Genomic DNA, 27,184 nt, shown 5'->3' on the forward strand with positions numbered 1-27,184 from the left:
CTGATGGTGTATTAGGTTTTCCATAACTTCATGATTTATATCTACTGTATGCTAATTTGCTGCAGCATGAAAACATGATAAGCATGAATTTGTCATGTGTTCATTAATCATGGCTGCTGAATGACTTTTCCTCGTGTTTATGTGTCTCTCTGCACAAATCTGATACAAGAAAAACAAAACACACACACACACACACACACACACACACAGAGCACCTGCGAGGTTTCATCTCTGCTTTTCCTCTCGGCACAGCAAGACCCTGAGCTGACCCTGCCTGCTTGCTGGACACACACACACACACACATACACACACACACACACACACACACACACACACACACCTGGCATACTCTCGCTGACACACACACGCTGCTGACGCAGTGACCCCAGCAGTTCATATCGCTGATGACTAAAACGGTACCATTACCTTACTGCTGTCCTCACTCTATGTGCCCAACACGCACACACACGCACACACACACACACACACACACGCACACACTGACCCTGCAGGACCCCCAGCTATCTCTGCCAGGAGCTACAGTCATGGAAAAAAATATTAGACCACCCTTATTTTCTTCAATGTCTTGTTCATTTTAATGCCTGGTACAACTAAAGGTACATTTGTTTGGACACATATAACAACAACAATAGCTCATAAATGTTTAATTTAAGAGATGATATCTAGACATTTTCCATGGTTTTCTTGATAATAACCAAAATCAATATCATGAAAACCATGGAAAATGTCTAGATATCAGCTCTTAAATTAAACTCTTATGAGCTATTTTTGTTGTTTTAAAAAAAAAAAAAATCGTCAGCAGGTTCAATAAACACTAGTTTAAAAAAATCGAATTTTCTGGCAATTATTTAATGGTTCAGGCTTTATAGGGTTAATTTGAAACCGATAGTTAAGGTTTTGACCAGTTTGTTTGGATGTTTAATTATTGCATCCCACTAAACATCCCCTCAGTGTAACCTTCCACTGCTTCATGTCTATTTCCATATAAACTATTCATCCGTCCCATTTCTCTTCTTCTCTCCCTTTTACCCCAGAGCCTTTCCTCTGCAGCCACAATGCCTGAAAGAGTGCACAACTTCCAGGGTCAAAACTTTTATAAGCTGAGGCGGGCCTGCTTGCGTCGAGGTGCCCTCTTCAAGGACCCGTTGTTCCCCGCCACTGCCGAGTCCCTCTTCTACAAGAGGGAGGCCCCGGAGGGTCTGAGCTGGAAGAGGCCGAGGGTGAGCGCCACATTTAGCCGCTCCCGTAGGACAAATGAGTCCCTCATGTGCTGCTCAATCTCTTCTCTGAGATCAGTTTGAGCTTCTCATATTCGTATCATTCTGTGATCATTTGTTTCTGAATTACTTGAGGTTGAGTTGAGAAAACAATTTGAGTTATACTTGAGAAGTGGGATAACCTGAGGAGATGTCATAGTTGTATGTCCCTGATCTCAACTACAGGGTTCATACAGATGCTTGAAAATGCTTCAATTTTAATGTTGTATTTTCAAGGTTTGAACAGTGCTTGGATTTTGGATAAAGTGCTTGAAAATGCTATACATTCTTACTGTATTTCTCTTGAAATCTGACTATAGATAATCACATGTTCAATGAAAAAAATAATAAATTGATTATTGAGATTAGCAAACTGTACTTTTGGTTGTTAAAAGCGTAAAACCATCACTGTTGGTATGGTTGAGTGAAATGACGCCTTTTAGCATGTAAGTACTCATCTAAAACATGGAAAAGCTTGAAAATGGACCTTGAAAAGTGCTTGAATTTGACTATTTAAAAAGTGTATGAAGCTTGCAATTATGTCTCGGTTATTTTGAAGGGGAATTGAATTGAGACATAATTGAGATCAGGGACAAACAACTATGAGGTCTCCTCAGTTTATCCCACGTTTCAAGTATAGCTCAAATGGTTTTCTCAACTCAACCTCCTTTGTCTTAATGATGTCTTGCTTTTTTTAGCTGATCTCTTGCTCCTAAGGGTCCCTTAGGAGAAGTAATTCAGAAACAAATGATCACAGAATGATACGAATATGAGAAGCTCAAATTGAACTCAAGAGACGAGATTAAGCAACACATGAGCAACTCTTTTTTTTCCCTATGGGCCGGGACATATTTTCCAAGTTCAGTCCGGTTCAGCAGATAATTGCTACATGACTCAGCAGTTCTGTGAGTTTGTCAGGGTTTTTTTTGAAAGTGACATTTATTATGAACGGAAACTATAAAAACAGGCATTATTGACATATTTTTCAACTTTCCAAGGGTCCTTGAATGGATCATTTGTGACAAATCCTCAACATTTGTTTTGTTCTGGTTTCAAAATGATGAAGACAGTTGGATAACAATCAGATTTATACGAAATAAGCTCTTCAGTATTATTTTTTTCCCTTGGCAACTATCTTGTTTTGCCCCAATGATGTACATATTTAATTTATCCCACAGTGGGGAAATTTAGTCATCACAGCAGCCCAAAATACAAACAGAGGAGTTTTTTTAACATATAAAAACTGAATAAATAATAAAAATAAGACATATACATACATAATATACATAAATACACATACAATATAAATATTTTTTTTTTTTTTGTGTTCTCCTGAGAGTATTTGTTATATGACTATATAATCGTTCACTATGTAGCAAGTGTAATGTTACATTTTGGAGCTAAAGTGCCAAATATTTAAGCTCAGTAGTAGGTGGAGATCAAAATAGAGCTAAAAGGAGAGTAAATATTAGATTCATCAGTCCGGTTCACACAACAACAGAGAGTTATTTTATAAATGCATCTCTTCTCCTCCCACATCTAAATCAAGTGGCATGTAGCATTTCCATCAGATTAGAGTTAATTAAAGCACGTCCTATTATAGGAGAGGCGTCAGGCAGTGAAACTTTATCCCTCAGGGAGCGAGCGGCGCGTGCTGCCAGTGGACCGCTCTGTTAGTGTGTGTTGAGTTTAGTTAAGGCACCATTCAATTTAAATAGCCCAGGTGTTTTTAGCACACTGTTGAGATGGGTGTAGATGTGTATAAGTGTCGGTGTTTATTGTGGTTACAGAAAGCCAAGTGGCTTTTAATGGTTGCAATGAAAAGGGAGGGGAAAGTCAAGGTCATGTTATTTATTGTCCAGTGTCACTTGCCAAAAAACCAACATGGTCTCACAGGAATCCGTGAAATAGCCACGGATTTGCTTAATTCAAAATCCGTGGAATAGCCACGGAATCACTCAAATTTCCGTGAAACTGACACGGATTTCGCTACAATGCAAGTTAATGACAGTCATATCCTGTGGCTATTCCAACATACAAAGTGATTATGTATATTCACTGAGTGAATATTTAGAAAATAAAACATATATTTCTCGCTAGAAATGTGATCAAAATCCATTTTTATGCAGAAACTATGTCAAAATATTGATTTTTTCACAAAAAATGAGAGAACATGTTTTTTGTTCTGACCGTCGGAACCTTAAAAGTCACGTGACTTGGACACAAACCAATAGGAAAAAATATTAACTTGCATTGTAGCGAAATCCGTGTCAGTTTCACGGAAATTTGAGTGATTCCGTGGCTATTTCACGGATTCCTGTGAGACCAGGTTCCAAAAAACGTACTACACAGTCGCCCCTAAAGTTGGAATAATTCTGTTTTTACATTTGTATGAAGCAAGTAGGATTTGTTCACTAGTTTTGAACAAAAGAAAATATATTTTTAATTTTTCAATAGTGTTGGAGCAAATTAATTTAAAAGAATAATTCAGACAAAATAAAACTTTAAAAGAGAGATTATAATAATTATATTATTATCATTTATTATCATTATTAATTATTATTATAATTGTGTTAAAACACAAAATTGGAAACAATTAATCATGGCAAGCCAAACGTGGGAATTTTTTATATTGTTCATTAAGTTAAGTTTACGAATTTTTAAGACCATTTTAATGCCACAGTACTTCCTGACTGTTTTCACAACAACAAATCCCAGTAAATTGATCAATTAATGTGATCTTGTTCCCATCACAAAAAAAAAAAGAATAGCTTGTGTTTTTAAACCAATTAAAACATTTTTTTTATAACTTGTCAACAATGAGATGTATTTTCTAGTAAAATAACTTTTATTTATGTTGATTTCTTTTGGCTGGATGACTATGTAAAACATAAGTTGTGCTTAAGGAAGGGAACTATTTTTGTAGCAGTTTTTATTTGCCAAACTTAGGGAGGTGTGCTTTGTTTAAGAACGCGCTGCAAAATTACATGTTATTACAGTTATTATTGGTTGTATTATTTAATTATAATTAATTATATTATTAAGTATTGTTTCCTGTAAACTGAGGGTAAGGCACTTTTTATGCATGAAATGAAAATAGAGAATTAAATCATATAACTATGTTACTGTCTTTGTAGGTAGCAAGAAATGTGCAAAAATACATTGCAAATAAATTCAATTTTAATATTTTCTGAGGCCTTTTTGGGGGGGATTGCTTATTAAGGCTTTCAACATGCCCTTAATTAGTCAATCAGTAACATTGTATTTAATACAATCGGTTTTGTTTTAGGTCCAAATTCAGAAATGTGTGTGTTGTTTAATCAGTAGTTCATGAAGTTCATTCAGTATGTGTGCCAAACCTTCAGCGCTCTTAATTTGAAAGCCTGCTGCCGATTCATTTGCTGATACCAAGCAAGCAGAAGAGAAAGGGTTAATGGTATTGTGTTCCTAATGCTCCACTCAGGTATTTTAAGCGTGCATCAACCGAGAGTCGGATGATAGGACGACATCTGCCACCTCTCCCTGCTGACACACACACACACACACACACACACACATACACACACACACATTCTTGTACTTTTTTGTACATATTCTTGTATCTTTGTGAGGGCCATCATTGGAATAGTGAATTCCCTTGCAAGGTTATAATAGTTTTGAATTTTTCATTAGTTTTAGTTTTTATTAGTTTTTTTTTAATTGGGGTATCTGTTGGGTGGGAGATTAAAAGAGGCCACACTAAATTTTGCCTTTATATCTAGCCTTTGTCTTATCCATCTTCATTATGTGTGAAAAAAGTTGACAAAGACGAAAACAAAGGACATTTTCACTATAATTTTAGTTAGTTTTGTAACCACACAATACAGTTTCAGTTAGTTAATTAATTATCTTTTTTTAAACATAAACCTAATTTACCCTTAAAACAAAGTCTGAAATCTCAAAAAAGCCTTTAAAGAAGTGAGGACAGGGCAAAATGTCGTCACTTTGCAAAAATGTCCTCACTCTGTTGGTTAAAAACGTTTTCCAGTCCTCACTATGTGGGAAGTACAAGCACACACACACACACACACACACACACACACACACACACACACACACACACACACACACACAGAAACCACCTCTATAACTTCACATTAGCTCTTGTCACAAGGAAGGTTCATATCTTGTCTGGAGTTACATTTAAAGAGGCTGTGACCACTGAGTGTGTGTGTGTGTGTGTGTGTGTGTGTGTGTGTGTGTGTGTGTGTGTTTGTCTGCCTGTGTGTGTCCAGCAGCACCTCTACTGTTACCTGAGCCTGTCCAAGCTGAGATCAACAGATCCACACGGACAGGATCTGTCTCCTCAGCAGAGCTCTGACACCCACAGGCCTCATAAAAAACGCTGCGGCTACGCTACTAACTGCTGCAACCATTAACCACAGTTTGGATGAAGCAATATTTTTATATTAACAAAGGATCAAATGGTCGTGTGTGATATGTAAGGGGTCGCTTAAAATGACAAACCAGCAGATAATTGCTACATGACTCAGCAGTTTTCTTTTGGAAAGTGACATTTATCATAGACAGAAACTATAAAAACAGGCATTATCGACATATTTTTCAACTTCCCCTCAGGTTCTTGAATTTGTGACAAATCGTCAACATTTGTTTTGTTCTGGTTTCAAAATGATAAAGACAATCAGATACGAATTTGGCTCTTCATTATTATCATTATTATTTTCCTTGGCAACAATCATGTTTTGATTTTGGCCATTTTATAAGACTTAATTTATCCCGCAGTGGGGAGATTTAGTCGTCACAGCAGCTCATAATACAGACAGGGGAGTTTTTTAACATATAAAAACAGAATAAAGAATAAAAACAAGACGTATACATACATAATATACTATATACACAAAATACTTAAATGGCTGCTATTTTGCATTCATTGTTAATATTGCACATTGTTTTTTTGTTTTTGTGTTCTCCTGAGAGTATTTGTTATATGACTATATAATCGTTCACTATGTAGCAAGTGTAATGTAACATTTTAGAGCTAAAGTGCCAAATATTTCCCTCAGTAGTTGGTGGAAAGCAAAATAGAGCTAAAAGGAGAGTAAACATAAGATTCATCAGGAGAACAAGAGACATGAATTCTAATGAATGCTCCAATTGACTGGAAAAAGAAGAGGATGTAGCCACCGTGACCCTAAGCCACCTGTTTGTAGACTGTGGTTTTGAAGACTTGAGTTTGGCATTTTGGCCGTTCCTATGTTGGGTTTTTTGGAACCAGATGTGATCATATTTGGAGGAGTTAGTGGAGCTGGTGAATAGGACACTAAACAAGACTTTTTCAAGCGACCAAGAGGTTCCAGTTAACTTTGATGTAGTGAAAATATGCTGAGAAATGAAAAGTTCTATGATTAAAACACACCATGTGCTAATGACCGGTCAGTTACAAGGTGGCCACACCCTAAAATAAAGGCGTCATCTTTTTTTACTCTAAATGGGACCATCATTTACAAAACGAGCATCATGCTGTATCGAAGACGACTTTAAATGATCAATTGAGGCCATAAACTTAATGAAAATGTTGCTGAGGTAGTAAATCAAGTGAGAAGTTGAAGAATTTTCTCACAGACTTCTAGACTATCTGACTTCTTTTTGCAACCAGTGGAGTCGCCCCCTGCTGGCCATTAGAAAGAATGCAGGTTAATGTATTTATCATGGAGAAAATCACAGCAAGGTTACAGCTTAAAACAGACGTTTGAACAAAGATGGCTACCAGTTAAACAGACAATGTCAGAACTTTAGTCACCTCTTCTTTTTCTTTTTCTTTTTTTTTTCATTTCCACTTTAGTTGTTCAGTAAATGTATGTAGTCATGGATACATGTTGCTCATATTACCTCCTTTTAAGAAGGAGGAAGAAATATTTGAAGATAGGATGTGAGGGCATGATTATATGTTAGAACTGAAACTGTAATAGCATCTCCTTATGTGTGTTCTTAATGTATGTGTTGTGTGTATGTATGTTTGTCATCTTGAGTTAAAAAAAGAAGAAGAAAGAATGCAGGTTAAGGCTCTTTTTAGACCCAGAGGTTGGTGCTTTGTTGATACTTGACGGTTCGATGTGTAAATAAGCACCTGTTGCTGCCCCCAAGTGGTCGAAAAAATCAATTAATGCAGTTCTAAGGTGTTTTTCTTCTTATCGACTTCCAGGAGATATGTAAGGACCCCCGTCTGTTTGTCGATGGCATCAGCACTCGTGACTTGCACCAGGGCAGTCTGGGTAACTGCTGGATGGTGGCAGCTATTTCCTGCTTGGCGTCTGAGCCATCTCTGTGGAAGAAGGTGATCCCAGACCACGTGGACCAGGAGTGGAATCCAAAGCATCCTGGCCTGTACGCCGGAATCTTCCACTTCCGGTTCTGGAGACTTGGCCGCTGGATGGATGTCGTCGTGGACGACCGTCTGCCAGTCAGCGGGGACGGAGTGCTGCTCTTCTGCCGCTCGGCCACACCGCGAGAGTTTTGGAGCGCTCTGTTGGAAAAGGCCTACGCCAAGTAAGGTCTCCAGGAGCGAACCTGGTCTCACAGGAATCCGTGAAATAGCCACAGATTCGCTTAACTCAAAATCCGTGGAATAGCCACGGAATAACTCAAATTTCCGTGAAACTGACACGGATTTTGCTACAATGCAAGTTAATGACAGTCATATCCCGTGGCTATTCCATGGATATTTTTTCCTATTGGTTTGTTCCAAGTCACGTGACTTTCAAGGTCCCGGCGGTCAGAACAAAAAACATGGCAGACAGTTCTCTCATTTTTGAAAAAAATCAATATTTTGACTTAGTTTCTGCATAAAAATGGATTTTGATCACATTTCTAGCGAGAAATATATGTTTTATTTTCTAAATATTCACTCAGTGAATGTACATAATCACTTTGTATGTTGGAATAGCCACGGGATATGACTGTCATTAACTTGCATTGTAGCGAAATCTGTGTCAGTTTCTCGGAAATTTGAGTGATTCCGTGGCTATTTCACGGATTTCTGTGAGACCAGGTTGCAGGAGCCTGTCATGCTGTATGCGTTTAAAAAAACTACAAACACACAGTACAGTAAGACAGAGTATCCATATGTGACAAGTTGGGAGTGACAACATATTGGTTTGATTTGATTTGATTTATTTGGCACAGTTTTAAAAGAAAGAAAATAACATAATAACAACAACAATAATACAATTTATATATTTCATATACATATTGAAATAAAATAAAGACATGCCAGGAAAGCCCAAAAAACCCTCACGGGGCTTGAATAGTGGGATTCCCTAATATAACATAAAAATAAAAAAGGACAAGGAACATAGAATCATACATAGCAATGAAACAAAGATTATAATAGGTTATTGAAATACTAATAGGTTTTTAAAAAGATTTTTTAAATGATAAACGAGAAAGGTTGACTAAGTAAGGAGGAAGTATCCTGGATCCTCTATCTGTAATGCTAAACTGTGATGAGGTGGTTAGTGATTTGGGAGGCTGAAGTTGTAAAGCTTTCCTTGTAGGGTAATTGTGAAGCTGATTATTGGTTATGAAGAGATTATTAAAAACAGGGGGAAGTGTTTTGTTTAATGAACCATGTACAAATTGTGCAATTTGGAAGCTGTTGATTTGATAAATGATTAGAATGGCAAGTTTGCGAAACAAAGGTAATGTATGACTTCTTAGAGCTGAGTTGGTGGAGTGGGATATTGAAAATGGAGAGTAGGGCTCAGCCATTAATCATTCAGTCAATCTATCCGGTTACTCTGTAGGCTAAACGGCTGCTACGAGGCCCTGGAGGGCGGAAACACCACAGAGGCACTGATCGACTTCACCGGCGGAGTTTCGGAGCCCCTCAGCCTGGACCGGGAGGCCCTCAGCCTGCACAGTGACCAGAGGAGGGCATTCTTTCAGATATTAGCCAAGGCTCATGAACGTAAAGCCCTCATCACCTGCTCCATACGGGTAGGGCTCAGCATCAGACAAAAGAACAGGATGATATGTTAAAAATGTGTCGATTAAGATTAAGATTAAGATTTGGGCAGTCCTAGAGGTTAGGAATCGGGCTTGTAACTGGAGAGTCACTGGTTCGAATCCCGGTACTGACAGGTCTAGGACTGAAGTGCCCTTGAGGCACCTAACCCCCCTGCACAGCTCCCCGGGCGCAGGAGTCGAAAATATATATATATATATATATATATATATATATATATATATATATATATATATATATGCAGCACATTGGATGCATGCCCTGTATCTATGCTAACTGCATTTCCCTATCAAATAAAATACATTTAATTAAAATTGCATGGTGTGTTCACTAAAAAAGGATGGGTTAAATGCAGAGGTTGAATTTCCCCATTGTGGGATTAATAAAGTAATCTTCTTCTTCTTAAATATTCTCAGCCAGCAGAAGGGGAGACAGTGGAGTCGGTGTTGGACTGTGGCCTGGTGCGAGGACACGCCTACGGGATCACAGCAGTGAAGAAGGTGCGGTTGGGGGACAAGCAGCCGAAGACGGACTGGATGTCCCGACTCTTCATGGTGCGCATGAGGAACCCGTGGGGGACCACAGACTGGACGGGTGCCTGGAGTCAGAGGTGAGGCTGCTTTGAACTCCACACTGGCTTCATCTGCCACATGTCTGACTGCTGAGTACATCACACATTTTGCAGCAGCTCTGGGAATAAAACCTCTGCTGACATTTAACAGTGTCAGTCTGTTTTACAACATTTAATAATTACAATTTCCGCCATTTTACAATAGTGTTGGAGCTGTTTTACAAGAGGACATCTGCCATTTACATTGTGAAAGTCTGAGAAAGTCTGAAAATGGCCAAACTGGACCTATAAAGGATTCCAGGAGTTGCTACGCTACTTGTACTTTTCACATGTCATTTCCAGTGTGTTGGACTGTGGAGTTCTGCTGTTTTTCCTGCTGCCTTTGACATTATTGTCCTTGCACGCCCCCTGCAGGTCGCAGCAGTGGCAACAGATGAGTCGGGCAGAGAGGGAGAAGCTGGGCCTCATTGTGCGGGATGTTGGGGAGTTCTGGTAGAGTTTTATTCTTTAATATTTGTTTGCATGGAGGGATATTGAACTGGCATAAAGGGCACAGACTTTCAGGCGCCCTTCACCTGTAAAATGCCACACAAACCAACCAGGAAGAGACCCAAAATGACCACAAAGAAATGTAAAACGAGAGAGACACAAAAACTCCAACGAGACACAAAATGACTCCATGCAGACTCAAAATAATTGCAAAATGGGGCAAAACATGCACTAAGAGACTCACAATGACTAAGATACTGAACAAAGTAACCATTAAGAGACACAAAATGACTACAAAGACACACAAAGCAACCACAAACACACAACATGTCTAGAAAGAGACACAAAGCAACCACAAATACACACAAAACTACTACAAAGACACAAATAGCAACAACAAAGACACATAAAGTGACTACAAAGACACTCAAAGCAACCAAAAAGACACACAATGACTACAAAGAGACACAAAGCAACCACAAAGAGACACAAAATGACTACAAAGAGACACAAAGCAACCACAAAGAGACACAAATGACTAAAAAGACACACACAACAACCACAAAGACACACAATGTCTAGAGAGAGACACAAAGCAACCACAAAGAGATACAAAATTACTACAAAGTGACACAAAGTAACCACAAAGACACACAAAATGACTACAAAGACACACAAAGCAACCACAAAGACACTCAAGGCAACCACAAAGAGACACAAAATGACTACAAAGAGACACTAAGTAACCACAAAGACACACAAAATGACTACAAAGACACACAAAGCAACCACAAAGACACACAAAATGACTACAAAGACACACAAAGCAACCACAAAGACACACAAGGCAACCACAAAGAGACACAAAATTACTACAAAGAGACACTAAGTAACCACAAAGACACACAAGGCAACCACAAAGAGACACAAAATGACTACAAAGAGACACTAAGTAACCACAAAGACACACAAAATGACTACAAAGCAACCACAAAGAGACACAAAATGACTACAAAGAGACACAAAGCAACCACAAAAAGTATAGAGAGTTTAAAGACCCTAAGTAGGGCAGGTGGTGGGGCCTTTGGCTTGTCTCTACCAGGGCTTCAATATCTCATAAAACTTTGTTTCAATAAAGTAACTTCTAGTTTTTTTTTTAAATGTCTGCATTAAATAATGAATAAAACAAACATGATTTATGATAGTAGCATGGTTTATAACCATATTTTGTGTTGATTCTTGATGTAAGTGGCAATAATTTTCATTTTATTTCCTTGCTCCTCAGGATGGATTTCAAGGATTTCTGCCGCTACTTCACAGACGTGGTGGTGTGCTGGCTGGTGGAGAGGGCTCTGCTGTGGCCCAGCTCTCACTGGAGGGAGGTGCACCGCTATGGGGAGTGGGCTCCAGCTCCCAATTCACCAGCAACGCCTACATCCATCGTCCTCCACAGCAGCCACGCCACGCTGAGCTTGGGGAAGAACAACACCAAACCCGGAGGGACCAAGCAGCGAGGTAACCGGAAGGAGGCCAGACTCGGGGAGAGTCAGCAGAACGGAGAGAGAGGAGGAAGGTGTGTGCGAGATATGAAAAAAGTGACAAAGGAAGAGGATGACGGAGAGGTGGGAGGATGGGAGGCTCAGGTGGACAAGAGGAGTCGATGCGGAGGATGCATCAACCACAGAGACACTTTCCTGCACAATCCACAGGTAAAACTAAAGTGGAGACTAAGTGTTTTAACTAGAACATTTTTAAAGAAATTTTGAGTGTGCTTGACTCAAGGTTATTATAGTTAACGAAAACTAACGAAATAACGAAAACTAGAATTGAAAAAACATTTCCGTTAACTGAAATAAAAATAAAAACTAGAGTTTTTAAAAAAACGATAACTTGCTGAAACTGTATTGTGTGGTTACCAAATTAACTAAAACTAAATAAAATTATAGTGAAAATGTCCTTAGTTTTCGTTTTTTTGTCAACTTTTTTCATTCATAATTCAGTGTATTTATTTGAACATGCAACACATGGTAAATATTTTTACTGAGACTTGGATGTCTACACTCGAACCAAAATTCAAAACACCCAGAACTGTAAGAGTTAATAACCTTACTGGGGCTGAGATGGATACAGTCTATGGGATAAACCAAAGGAAATAAAGGAAACATTTATTATGACCTCTTTGAATCACGCACCCAACATATAGCCCATTACAAAAAAAAAAAAAAACACTAAAACTAAAAACACAGCCACAATGAGACTTCAAGTGCAGTGGCAACTCGGAAAGTTGGCTTTCCCACATTTCACAACAAAGAAATAAGAGTTAACAGAACTATTGTCCCTTTTTTTTTAACCCCAACTTAAAGATATAAGTAAGAACAACTCTCCAACTTGTTTTTGAGCATGCAACTGGCTTGTTTTGTTGTGCTAACTTACATTATTGCCCTAAATATCAATAATTTATATTTCCAAGTTTTACCAACTTAAATCACTGTTTTAGGCCAAAAAATACAAGTTGGCAGTGTATTGCCCCTCGAGCAGAAAGCATTTTTGCCAAACCGTAGCTCCAACCAGTGAACCGACTTCACTTTGAGCATCCTGAGTTCTTCCTGAACGTCTACATATGTGTTTTGTAAAGAAAAATGAAGAGAATGTTTTCTAAGAGCGTTCAGAAGAAACTGGTTCCTCTGCTTTCCTCCCGAAATGTTCCTACCTTTTTTACATGCCGGTCTATGAGGCTGTGTGTGCGTGTTGGTGGCGCATCTGTGTGTCCTATACGCCAAAACTATAACACAAATTTGAGTGAGAAGACGAATTTTCCTATGTTTCTATGTATAAATTATTTCTGTAGAGCGGCATCTTGCATCCTCGAGCGCAGTTTCCAATTTTTTTTTTGACAAATTTGTCTCTCTCTCTCTCTGCAGTCTAGCTATGATATCATCCACTCTAGCCTCTCCATAAGGTAACATTGGGGGGATTTTTTGGCTTGTTTTTGCCGAATAATTTGAAAACCGTTTGCCGAAACCCTTAGAAAAGTCATGGCACACTTTTCATGGCCAAGCCGGTCGATTCAATATCTTTTTAGTGTATGTGCGACCAAAACTCCGACAGGAGCAGTCGACCAAAAAAAACACAGAAGAATAAAATCTAGGAATATGCCCGGTGGATAGTATATAGTGTGCTCTTTCAAGCAACCTGAATAATTCTCTGTTGTCGTATGAACCGGACTGCAAGAACTTTTTTATCCTGACTCTTCTTTCTGACTTTCTAGTTCATGTTTGAGGTGAGAGGCAACGAGGAGGAGGTGCTGATCTGTCTGCAGCAGGAGGACAGGAGGGTACGGAGGAAAAATGGAGGAGGTGAAAACCTGCCTATTGGCTTTGAGGTGCTGAAGGTGAGCAGCCAAAATGGGAACAAACCTTTTTAATTTCCACACCACAAATAGAAAATATAGTTCCTCACTGTGTTGTCGTGACCCAGGTGGAGGTGAACCGCTGCAGCCGGGTGCAGTGTGTGGTGGAGCAGGCGGCCAGTTCCGTCTACATGGACTCCCGCAGCGTGACGCTCAGAGGGTCTCTGACTTCAGGACGCTACGTTGTGCTGCCCACCACCTTCCTGCCGGGCGCCACAGGACGCTTCCTCCTTCGCCTCTTCTCCCACTCCCACATCAAACTCAGGTAATAAAAAAACACACACACACAAGTTTTCGGAACCAGGGTTGTACTTATGTAACCCGAGTGATATTTTTCGTGTAGGGAACTGAGGGAGGACTTGCCGTCTCCCTCTGTCTTCCATTGTTTTCTACCTCAACCCACAGTGGTGACCACGGTCTACCTCCGCAGGGCGTCAGGACTCAGCCCTCCCAAACAGACAGGTGGCGTCACACAACAGGGCAGACAAAGCCATTAAAAACACGCCATGTTATAGTGCTACGCATCGTCTTTATTGTGTCGTCTTTTCACCTTGTTGTGTCTTGTGTTCTGATCCACAGCTCCAGATGTTTACGCTGTAGTGCGCTGTGAGAACGACACTGTAAGGACGCAGGTTTTCAAGGCCGATGGAAACCCTGAGTTCAACCTCAGAGCCGTCTTCTACAGGAGATACCCTAGCACACACATCTCTGTTGAGGTTTGACACACACTAACTCTCACTCTTCACTTTATTGTCTTTTTGTATCCTTTTGGGGTCCGTTTGTGTGTCTGCAGTCATTTTGAATGTCTTTCTAGTCATTCTGTGTTTGTTTTGCTCGTCTTTATCAGTTGACTTGTGTCTCCTTTTTTGTCATTTTGAGTCTTTCATTGGTCGTTTTGTGTCTTTGTGGTCGTTTTGTGCCATTTTACATCTCTCTGTTGTTATTTTCAGTTGCTTTTTGTCTCCTTTTTCGTCATTTTGAGTCTTTCATTGGTCGTTTTGTGCCATTTTACATCTCTGTTGTTATTTTCAGTTGCTTTGTGTGTCCTTTTTTGTCATTTTGAGTCTTTCATTGGTGTGTGATTTCTTGTCTTTGTATATGTTTGCCTCTTTAGGGTCATTTAGTGACTCTTTGTCGTCGTTTTGTCCCTTTTATAGTGTTTTTTGTCTGTGTATCTGCAATCCTCTTGCAGTTATTTTTTAGTCATTCCGTGTTTGTTTTGCTCCTCTTTTCAGTTGCTTTGTGTCTCTTTTTTGTTGTTTTATGCTTCTTTGTGGTCATTTTGTGTCTTTCATTAGTTGTTTTGTGCCTTTTAGCTGGGATTTGTGTCTTTGTAACCACTTTTGTCTCTCTATAGTCAAATTGGGCCTCTATAGGATCATTTAGTATTTCCTTAGGGTTGTTTTGTGTCCATTTGTGATCATTTTTTATCTATTTTAGTCTCTTTGTGGTCGTTTTGTGTCGCAGTCATTTTGCATCTTTTTGTAGAATTCTGTGTCTATTTGGGGTCATTTTTGTCTATTTCTTTGAGGGTTTTTTTTTGTCTTTTTGTGATCGTTTTGTATCTTTAAAGTCTTTTGTGCATCTTTGTGGTCGTTTTGTGCCATTTTACATCTCTCTGTTGTCATTTTGTGTTTGATCTTCAGTTGCTTTGTGTCTCTTTTTAGTCGTTTCATGTTTCCTTCTGGTCATTTTGAGTCTTTTGTTCACTGATACATGTCTCTTTGAGTGACATTTTGCATGTGCGGCTCAGGATGTGTCCCTAACACTTTGGGCCCCTGGTCCTGTGCACAGAGTCAGTGCTGTCTCTTTGTGTGCAGCTGTGGAGCAGAGGGCGGCTGTGGGACTCGGTGCTCGGCGGCGCTCGCCTCCAGACGGCAGAATCTGAGAGGAGTCGAAGTCATGTGCTCGATCTGCAAGGCGGCCAATCACGCTCAGCATACCGAGGGTGTGTCTACCTTGAGACGTCCTCCAGCGGCTGTCTCACAGACTTGTGACAGCATCATCCGGTTACTCCGGTCCACACATCAGACATGGCAGCCACCTTCCTCTCAGGGGGAACAGAAGTTTTGATGAACTAATGAAAAAAAAACTTTGAAAAAGACTGAATTAAGCAACAATGGTGCTATAGTTAATTATAGATGTTGTGTTTCAATATATACTGTGTTTGTGATCTGCTGGTCAGACTTGAAGATGAGCATAATTTATGACTTCAGCAGTCAATCATCAGACAAATTGATACTGCTGCCAAAATAAGTTATTATTATTATTATTATTATTATTATTAGAATTTTGTTGTCAGATGTGGGTTTTTTTTGCTGTTGCTGATGATTTTTACGGTTATTTTTGTTGTTCATGTGCTTAAATGTAAATGTACACAATCACATTTGCAATTTGGAAACATTTTCTTATAATGAAATAATAAACGTCTTGTACACAATGTATTAAAGTCAGTTTATTTCATTACTTTCTGTGTTTTAAACTATTGAAATAATAAGTATATCTCAAAGAAGACTGCTAGCCTGGCTAACGCCAGACTAATCACAAATGAGATTAGTCTGGACAACAGCTATTAATTTCTCTGTAGAGGAGGCGTGGTTTACGATTTTCCGGAGCCGTTTATTGGGCGCTATGAATGTCTATCAAAAGCGTCTGTATGTAGCTCTTAGCCAATCGTATCAGTTATACCAGATGACGTACGTAGAGTGACAGAAATTGATGTTTACATAGCCAGACTAGCACATCTCTACTTTGAGACTAAAATGCTCAATTCTGCTTCTGCAACGTTTTCTGCAGCATGTTCTGACTCTGGCTGCTCACAGTCTACCGGGTGTGTTGGTGTGTGTGTGTGTCTGTGAGAGAGTGTTGCTTGCTGCTTTGCTTTTCCAATTCTCGCTTTCTGCAAGATTATTTCTTTTTACGCTTTATTCCCCCTCATGTCATTCAGCCACACACATCCACTGATTTTATGGTCAATAGACGAGCTGCTGCGGGTCTCTGGGTGGCTCCGCTGTCCCTCGGCTCGTAGCCAGATCACCATGGTTACAGCAGCGATCGGTAGCGGGGCTAGTTGATAGATTGGGCTTTGGCCAAATCCTGAAGCAAGGCTAAAACATCCTCCTTGGTGGTGAAACAGGAGTGTAAAGTCAAACGTTGTTCTTCTTTTAAAATTAACTTTTGCTCTAAACTATTTAAAACGCCGTCTACAGCTAGATCGAAAAGAGAGTTTCGCATCTGCTGCAGCCATGTTGGATCCGTAAGAAAACTACAAAACTACAAGCTTCCATCTGTCGAGTAGTATGCGTCATCGTCCTTTCGTCCCTCCCCGCTCTGTGATTGGATCCTAAAACAGGGCTAAGAAACGGCCTTCGTTGCCAGACTGTCTGCAGGTTCCAAATGAAATCGAGCATGCAAGGCAGTATGGGTATACCCAGGCTAGAAGACTTCACAATTGAAGACGTATTCCAGAAACACTTTTAGTTTAGCGTTTAGCCGACAGAGATTTGTCTCACACAACATGACTGTATTGCTCCTAAACTGACATGATTAGACACGAATAAAATCAGTAGTCAGTCAAACCTGTTGCATTATGTGATACTGTGTTAAACATTACTGTGCCTGGGGAGAATCCTGCCTTCTGTGCAGCTGCTAGTGTAAGCAGCCGCACCTCTGCTCCAATGCAAACTATCCAACTAAAGATAAAAGGCGAAGGCTTGGTCAGCCTTTATCTGCTCTTATTTGACAGTATTTGTTTATCCTGAGCCTGAGCCTGTTATATTTGAGTGCTGCTTTTATAGTGGATCTCAGAGAACCCTTAGAAATGTGTCTACTGTAAAATAATTTGCTTGATGCTGCAAGGAGTTAAAGTTTAAACTGATCCACTGTGTGTGTGTGTGTTGTGCACAACTTTAAGCCACTGTATGTACCTATAATATCTGAAGTTCATGGCACTTCAATGACTTTTACAACTTAGATTTTTCTTTCATACATTAACTGATATTATTTACATGTTTTGCAATTTTTTTCAATCGTCAAAACTTTATTATTGAATTTAATTGTTTGATTCACACAGTGTTTTTATTATTTTCTGGGCCCTTTTTTTTCATGCATCAAAAAGTACATTAAAATTGCAAAGTACAGTACTATACAAATATACCAATTATTTCATTTAATATTATTTAAACTTCATCTCAGACATCTCAGTGAATGGATGTCTATATTATGAATGTAATGAGTATATTGGGTTTATGTACATTCAATAGAATTTAAATCTAAAGGTCACATTTGTTGGTGTTTCCAACTTTTTTCAGCTTGTAACACTCACTTGTGACATGAGCTGGAGCAGTTCATATAATAATATATATTTTTTAAAACCTTTTGTCTCTCTTTAGTCAAATTGTGCCTCTATAGGATCATTTAGTGCATCTTTAGGGTTGTTTTGTGTCCATTGGTGATCATTTTTGTGTATTTTAGTTGTTTTCTTTGTCTCTTTGTGGTCGTTTTGTGTCACAGTCATTTTGCATCTCTTTGTAGAATTCTGTGTCTTTTTGGGGTCATTTTATAACACAATAAAAGCACAGTAAAAAAAAGTATGTAGACAATAGAACGATAAAATAAAATACAAATAGAATAAAATATAAAATTAAATGCACTACCCGCACAAAATAAAATATTCATGTATACACATAAAATCATAAATTCATAAAATCAACACTCTACGTGGTGTTCAAAGCCAAAGAGAAGAGGTGGGTTTTAAGATACAGAAGAGCATTAGGGCCACACAAGAAAAAAATATGTGACTTTAAAGTCAGAATTCTGAGAATAAAGTCAAAATTTTGAGAATAAAGTCAGAATTCTCACTTTAAGCACAGAACTCAAATATTTTTTTCTTGTCTGGCCCTAATCCTCTTCCGTATTAAGAAGATAATGAAATAATAAATACTTTTTGTCACGTTATGTTTTGAAAAGTAACCTTTACAATCAGCTGACCGTGTGAACGCCCCTCTGGGCATGCGCGCTCCCGCGAGCTGGAGGTTTGGCATCTAACGAGGTGCGGCTGTCAGAGTCAGAGCTGCAGCAGCAACAAGGTGAAGTCTGCCCGAACTACAGGTACGTGACTGAAAATAACAAGACAAACACTGGCTTTACACGCATCAAATGCATGTTTTTACACTTCGCGAGGTTGTATTTGTAGTTTAAACCCGTTATCAGACAGCAAAAGTTGACTTCTGGTTTCCATCTGTGTGTTACCGGGGCGGAGCGGCAGCATTAACGTTAAAAATAAAAGGCGAGGTCGAGCATTAACGTTATCTTTTCTGGTTTGACTGCTTCTTGTTGTGGCGTGTGACTTCACTTTCGCCAAAGTTTCATACGTGTGTGCTTTTGAAACAGTTATGGAAAGTGCTCAGAGTTTTTATTTACCTCTTCACAACATTACCTACCTTCTAAATATGATTTTACTATTCGTTAATAATTGGTAATAATGGTCCAGTCCAGTGGTGGAAGAAGTATTCAGATTCCTTACTTAAGTAAAAGTACCAATACCACACTGTGAAATTACTCCACTACAAGTAAAAGTCCTGCATTCAAAACTTACTTTAGTAAAAGTACAAAAGTATCAGCATCAAAATGTACTTAAAGTATCAAAAGTAAAAGTACTCGTTATGCAGAATAACCCCACTCAGATTGTTAAATATATTCTCAATATATGATTTGATCATTATTATTGATGCATTTATATAAGCAGCATTTTATTTTTTCAAGGTAGGGCTCATTTTAACTATTTAATATACTTTTATGAGGTCTAATTTAGAAAATGTCACTTTAAACTTTAAACCGATCATGTTTTCATGTTAAATCCCGATCTGAAAAGTAACTAAAGCTGCTGGCTATATGTAGTGGAGTAAAAAGTACAACATTTGCCTCTAAATGTAGTGGAGTAGAAGTATAAAGTTACATAAAATGGAAATACTCAAGTAAAGTACAAGTACCCCAAAATTTTACTTAAGAACAGTACTTGAGTAAATGTACTTAGTTACATTCCACCACTGGTCCAGTCCAATTAGACGTTGGACTGGACCATTAATATTTCAGCTGCACACATTTGATCCTATCTTTCATTTCTGTTGTGTTTTTTTTATGTTGCATCAGTTGTAGTACACAGGTTAGCTCTTGTTGCTGTTCCTGTTATAGTGGTCAGACTGGCTCTGTTGGGAATGTAGTCAAACATCTAGTCTATATTTGAAAGATGCTTTCTGCACAATAGTATAATAACTGTATGTGTGTCAACAAATATGCAGGCTAATGCTATTTTCAGTCTGTGCTGGACTGGTAATTAGGAATAGCATGGCAGATAAATTTAATTTAGGCTAAAATGAACTCACCTGACCTCTGATTAAATTGCTGTAATGTTTGTGTGTATTATCCCTGACTCCCTGACATAAGGACCCATCCTGGCCCACACATGCAAAATGTCACTCGAAGAGACATGTTTCAATGAAGAGAAGACTCAAAATGACCAGAAAGAACAACATGGAACGACTAAAAAGAGACACAAAGCAACTGAAACTCAAACACAAAATGACAACGGAGAGATGTAAAATGACACTGCTGTCAGACAGACAGAATGACCACAAAGACGCACAAAAATACTTTAAAAGGTACAAAACGACCACGAAAAGACAAAAGAAAACCAAAGAAATGGACAAAAAATGACCCCAAATTGACACAGAATTCTACAAAGAGATGCAAACATGACTGAAGACACACAAAACGACCACAAAGAGACAAAGAAAACAACTAAAAGCTCACAAGTTTTTTGTTTAACACAAATTTAATTCAAATCTAATACACCTCCTTGAGTAATTCAGCTAAATAGGGGAGTGCCACATATTACAGTTCTATACAGTCTATGGTTCTAATTCTTATCTTAAGGAGTGCTGTACTGTACGTGTGAAAACAGTCGTGTCATGAATCACACGATTCTGGAGGGAACTGTAAACTCATGACATTACCATATCAGGAAATGTTATTTAGCAGATTTTTGACATCTTGTGACCTTTTGTTTACATCCTCAAAACCTGGTTTTCTTCCTGTCTTCTGGCTGATAAAGAAGCAAACAACTTTAGTTTGAGTCCTGAGTCCCCATCACTGATAATGTCGAGCAGCGGCTTTATTCGACACATCCGCCGCCCTCCTCAACCCCCAGCACCCGTACTAGGTGAGATCACCTGGATCAGACACATTCCTGTCATATCAGCAGTGGTGGAATGTAACTAAATACACACTTAAGTACAATTTTGAGGCACTTGTTCTTTACTTGAGTATTTCCATTTTTGTAACTTTATACTTCTGCTTCACCACTAGGGTTGTCACGATACTAAAATTTTCAACTCGATACCGATACTCAGGAAAATATTCGATACTCGATACCGTTTTCAATACCACAAGGATTAAAAACAAAGACCCCAAAATTTAACAGAAATATTATTATTAACAAGAAAAATGCAACATGTAAAAATTAACAGAACCACAGGTTAAATATTTATAATAAAAAACAGTTGTGCAAAAAGAAACTGCAACTATGATAACGAGCTTCAGATACTCAATACTTTTGAAAATGAGTATTGTATCCGGATACAACGTTTTAGTATCGATACTTTTGACAACCCTATTCACCACATTTTGAGGTAAATATTGTACTTTTACTCCATTACATTTAGCTGACAGTTACTTTTCAGGTCAAGATTTAACATAAACAACATGATAAATTTAAAATGGTGATGCTTGTTTATACATAAACCTCAAAACAGAATAATAAGTAGTTTAAATAAGCCCTACCTGCACAGCAGAAAAATGCTGCTTGCATAAATGCATCAAAAAGAATAATACAATATTATATTTGGAATATATAAAACAATCTGTTTAAGATTAAGATCAAGATTTCCTTTATTAGTCCCACAACAGGTACATTTTTCAGAGTTACAGCTGCAAAGTGGATAGCAAAATAACAATAAGTAGTTAACAGCGGTATAAAATTGAAATATAAGAAAGGTATTGGCAAATAAACAATTAAAAAAACAATTTACAATATGAACAAGTGGAAATATAAAAATTATTACCAATTTAAACAAAAACATTAGGAACGTGAAATACAATGTAGACAGCGTCAGCAGTTGGATATGGAGCATATTGCACATTAAATTTAAATTTAAAAATACTGATTTGATACATTTAAATGTACTTTTACTAAAGTAAGGGATCTAAATTTTCTTCCACCACTGCATGTCAGTTTGACATTTTTTTTCTGCAGTTTTTAATCTGAATATATAATTTTTTCTTTCAGGAATTTCAAAGGTGCTTTGCTGTGCCATTCCCATTGCTCAGATCGCACTTGGTGAGTGAGAGATTCATATTTACTCACATTTTATTGTAGGGCTTAGATATAGAAAATATATCAATATATTTTTAAATGTGATATGGAATTAGACACATATATCGATATAGTTAAAAAAAATTCAGTTTTTTTTACTTTCTTTATATATAAATGCTGCCCTTACAAGGGGTTGTCATTTTTAGTTCTTTTGTAATGTTCGTTATTCATTTCTTATCTGAATATATTTTATTTCAGAAAAATATTATGATTTTTTTTTTTCAAATGTGCACTTAATTTTGAAAAAAAAGGCACTCCTGTTGTTATACAGTATTTATGTAGTAATTACAATAAAACTACTTGTGACATGTCATATTTGACTTTGCCTTTGAACATTTGCTCTCACTTTGATAAAAATATCAGGATATATGTCGTATATCGATTTTCAGCCTAAGTATATCAGGATATGACTTTTGGTCCATATCGCCCAGCCCTACTTTATTGACTAAAATGTTATATTAAATTGCCAGAAAGTCAGACTTTTTCTGCACGACTGATCCTCTGTTCTCCCCCATGTGTCCACCAGGTGCGATACACCTGGATGACTGTCCACGGCAGCACTACATCCCCATCTACCTGATAGTGGTGGGAGTCTTTAGCCTGGTGCTGTCGGTGCTCTCCTGCCTGCCCTGCACCCAGGAGCCTGAAGAGGGCCCCTCCACCCCGCTCAGTCGAGCCTTTACCACCTGGAACTCCTTGACATCCTTATTCCTCTTCTGCTGGTTTATTGCTGGTGAGTTTAATAAGTGGAAGGCTGGTTGAAGGTGCCTGTGGGAAACCTCAAACTACGGTGGCCCTGAGAGCTCACATTGCTGCAACTTAAGAAAACACATGCAAATACACTAAACACAAGCAAAGAAAACATCTTCATCAATTTGACACCACAAGCGCAGCATTTAGAAAACGCGCTGCAACGACCACAACACAACAGAAGTGTTTCTAGAGGACACTTAAAAGTGATGCACATGTCTGGACACGTTTGGTATTATCACATTATTTCAAGATAATGATAATTTTACGCTAAAAACGTGATATAGTGTTAGCCTGCTAGCGTTAGCCCGCTAGCATTAGCCCTCTAGCCCGTATCAATTACATTGCAGTTAAACAAATAAATTAAATGAATGATACATGTTTTATTTGGTCTCTCCCAACAGCATCGTGGTGGTCTTGGTCTTTGCTAGCCTGCTAACGCTAGCACGCTATCAATTGCCGGCTAACATTAGCACGATTTGGGTTGCCAGCTAACGTTAGCACAATATCCATCGCCGGCTAACGATAGTACGCTACCGTTCGCCGGCTAAACGTGTGCATCACTTTTAAGTGTCCTCTGGAACCACTTCTGTTGTGTTGTGGTCTTTGCAGAACGTTTTCTAAATGCTGCCCTTGTTTTTGTCAAATTGATGAAGATGTTTTCTCAATTTGCTTGTGTTTTGTGTATCTGCATGTGTTTTCTTAAGTTGCAGTTTCTGTCAGCTCTCAGGGCCACCGTATCAAACCCCTGGTGGGAATTTACATAAATGAGGCTAGACTAAATAACTGATATTGTTGCCTCTCATTATAACAATTTCACAAAACTAGAGCCTCCAAAATGATCATACTTACCTCTAAATATCAACAAAACCTAAACGTTATAACTGTCATAAAGCTCGGATTTATTGCAAAGCTGTTTTATAAGACTGCATTAGTTTTAGCAACATGTGCAGAATAAACACTTGAGTATATGCAGGGCTTCAGACTAACTTTTTGCATTGGTTGCACTGGTGCACCTAACTTTTTTTTTTAGGTGCACCAGCACAAAATTTAGGTGCACCCAAATTTTTCATTGCTTCACCTTTAACACCAAAAGGTGTTTAAAGTGCTTCACTGAGCTCAAATTTCAACTTCAAACATTTAAAACTAAAACATGAAGCAAAATAAAACAACAAAAAAAACAGCCAAAATCTTTCTACATTTTTAATAAATAAATAAAAAGAAAAATCGTTCTAGAAGCTTTTTTTTTCCTTCCATGATCTGTTATTTCCACCATTCAGATTTATAATGGATGTTATTAAAGTTAAAAAAAACAAACAGTAGAGAGTCTGTCTGTCAGCAAGAAACACTTTTACATCGTTTATCATTTTCATTCAGTCCCACATGAGGCCGATCATTCCTGAGTGCAGGTTTGATATGAGTGACATCATTTACCTTTTCCCTTAATCATCTAACCTAGTAAAACATTGTCTGGTGTTCAGCGGACACAATTGTTCACACCCTGGAGCCCTGGTATGAAACTGCAGGTAACAAGATATCAGGCAATGTAATGTTTCCCTGGTGATGCTAATCTAACTTTTAGACAACAGACAGGGATTTTCCAAGTGCAACCAAGTGGCTGAAGGTTTCAGTGTGATTACGCACTACAAGGCAAATAATGGACTTAATTGAGTAATCATTGCATCATTCCTGACAGCCTTCCTTTTAGTCCTCCAGGATGCAAACCGTCTCATTAACATGCACCTTTTGGAGAATCAACAGTAGTAAGCAGCAGTAATCAACATGCAGTAACATGAATGAGCCACTAGATGTCCATCTTAGTCTGCTCGGGAGCCCCCTCACTTTTTCTAAATTGACACAGCACTCAAACCCTGCAGGTGTATATGAATAAAAACTAGTCTCAGGGGTGGAAAACAAACACAAGAGTCATGCTTCAGTTCATATCCTGGTTTAGGAGTCTCAGCTCAGTGTGAGTTTATTACAGCAGGAAAGAAAAAGGATGCATTTCTTTAATTAATTCTGGACAGTCAGTAGTGGAAGTGACAGACAAAACTGTCTTCCTGTCTTTTGCCCCAAAGCAGATTTTGTTAACTTTTTTCATCATAAAAATACGAAACACTTCCGTAGAACAGGAAAGCATCTCTTTTACTGTGACATTGAAAATACCAAATACATAGAATCATAAGTGTTTCAGTTAGTTCCTGGAGATCGCCACAACTTGACGATGAAGTTAAACGTGCATTGAATGTGTTTCCATTCACATCACCTACAATGGTAGAGTAAAGCCGACACACTGTCTGCACCCTATCAAGGTTATTACAGTTAACGAAAACTGACGAAATAACGAAAACTAGAATTGAAAAATATTTTTTGTTAATTGAAATAAAAATAAAAACGAGAGATTAAAAAAAAACAACAACAACTAACTGAAACTGTATTGTGTGGTTACAAAACGTACTAAAATTAAAAGTGAAAATGTCCTTCGTTGTCGTCTTTGTCAACTTTTTTCATACATAATCTAATGTTTCCATTTATCCACCGCAGAGTGTGTGTATTTCTGCTTTGTGGGCTATCGGGGGAAGCGCAAGTGAAATTACTGTAATGACTCCATATTGGTTGTAAAGAGCAACTTCTCAGCTTTCAGAAAACATTGGAATTTTTCCGATAGCGTGAAACGTTTAGTTATTATGGTAATCCGAAGTTCGCTTGCCCAAACGTGTCGCCGGCGCAACACTCGGTAAACTTTGGATGTTACACAAGTGAAAGTCTTCATTTCAACCATGATATTACAAATCCCTTTTTTTATGTGGCAGCGCTGAAAATCCAGCAGCGGCGGTGATTTCAGTTCCAATATTTAATATTCTTGAGATATTATTAAAAAAAACATTGCTGTGGAAAAGGATGTACTAATTTTGCTCTAATATCATTATAAAACATCAATGCAACGATACTATAATTTATTGTGATAGTTTCTGGGAAAAAATATTGTCCTAAAAAATGTGTTATCGTGACCTAAATATATATATTTAAACAAATGACACTGCTCAAAACAGTTGATGCTATTCTCTCTTAAAAACTATTAAAAACAATAAATGGCTCCTGAAAGTCAAAAATATACTGTTAGAGGGTCATATGCACAGAAAATGACATGTGGAAACATAGACAGAAAAGTTGCACAATGTTGTATGAAGTTAGATTAAAATAAATAAAGTGTAAATCATGTCAGAAGCACACTGTATTAATTCTCCTTGGTGTCTGTTTTGTCCAGGTAATGTGTGGATATACTCCATTTATAAGCCCAACTACAACAAGAACACAACAAATGTGGATCCGTACTGTGACAAGACACTCTACCTGTTCGCCTTCTGGACCACCACCGTAGTCTACATCCTGCTGTTACTGTTCCTGCTGATCGGCTGCTGTGTCTGTTGCTGCATGTTTCTGTGCGGCCAAGCCGACCCGGACGACGATGTCTAGAGAAAAAACAAACCAATGAGGAGACGGGATGCATCTGATGAGGCTGCACACAACGAGTCGACAACACAGGACTAATATCTTAATAAGATTTTAACACTGATTATAAATAATGTGTTTCCTCAATGCTGAGCCTTTTCTACCTCCTGCAGAAGCTGTAGGGCTTTCTGTTTGTAGGAATCTTCTCTCACTTCCTCTCCAAAAGTCACATAAAATGTATCGCTGAATACAGGATGACAGGATAAGATGTCTGTTCTTTGAGTTGATTTTAAGCTGTTATTATTATAATTTTTTACTTCATTGCTCATGTTTGTTGATAAATTGTGTCAGGAGAGACTCTATAAAACATGGTCAAGTTTAACCAATCATACTCCACATTTTACCCATTATGCACTTTATTATTAGAGTGCTTTTCTTAAACATTATAAGCCTACATAAAATACTTTATGATCCATATTGCAGTGGTTTGTTTGGAACATTTTTCATGTTTTTTAATCTCCACTTTGTAACATTTAATCACAGCACTTATTCTACAGATCAAACTATCAGATACTTTCACTGCTATAAATGATGTACTATAAAGATATAGTATATCAACCATGATACAATCACAGAAATGTTGTATTTTGTCTCTGCAAAATCAATTAAAAGAGGAAGAAACATGGCAATGTGTTATATTTTAACTCTGTAAAACAGGAAATGTGTTTCCGTTTGATCAGACTTCAGGATGTCAGGTCTGTTTGACCACAAGACTTGCTC

The 27,184-nt window shown here is 38.1% G+C and overlaps 2 protein-coding genes across 2 annotated transcripts; both read left to right on the top strand.

The window, feature by feature from the left end:
• The first annotated feature begins 1,077 nt into the window (after nucleotides 1–1,077).
• Nucleotides 1,078–16,123, top strand: LOC131990049 (calpain-5-like). The gene is made up of 11 exons (XM_059355436.1): nucleotides 1,078–1,242; nucleotides 7,481–7,824; nucleotides 9,081–9,273; nucleotides 9,718–9,911; nucleotides 10,287–10,364; nucleotides 11,647–12,070; nucleotides 13,630–13,752; nucleotides 13,839–14,035; nucleotides 14,114–14,232; nucleotides 14,350–14,486; nucleotides 15,591–16,123. Exons 1-11 carry the CDS (start codon nucleotides 1,078–1,080, stop codon nucleotides 15,765–15,767), a joined length of 2,151 nt encoding a protein of 716 aa, XP_059211419.1. The 3' UTR covers nucleotides 15,768–16,123.
• Nucleotides 16,124–17,178: 1,055 nt separating this feature from the next.
• LOC131989189 (transmembrane protein 272-like) lies at nucleotides 17,179–27,087 on the top strand. Its single transcript, XM_059354388.1, has 5 exons — nucleotides 17,179–17,229; nucleotides 18,798–18,879; nucleotides 22,115–22,165; nucleotides 22,728–22,934; nucleotides 26,220–27,087. Exons 1-5 carry the CDS (start codon nucleotides 17,179–17,181, stop codon nucleotides 26,426–26,428), a joined length of 600 nt encoding a protein of 199 aa, XP_059210371.1. The 3' UTR covers nucleotides 26,429–27,087.
• Nucleotides 27,088–27,184: the final 97 nt, after the last annotated feature.

The sequence above is a fragment of the Centropristis striata genome, chromosome 17 (genome assembly GCF_030273125.1).
Source record: "Centropristis striata isolate RG_2023a ecotype Rhode Island chromosome 17, C.striata_1.0, whole genome shotgun sequence".
NCBI lineage: Eukaryota > Metazoa > Chordata > Actinopteri > Perciformes > Serranidae > Centropristis > Centropristis striata.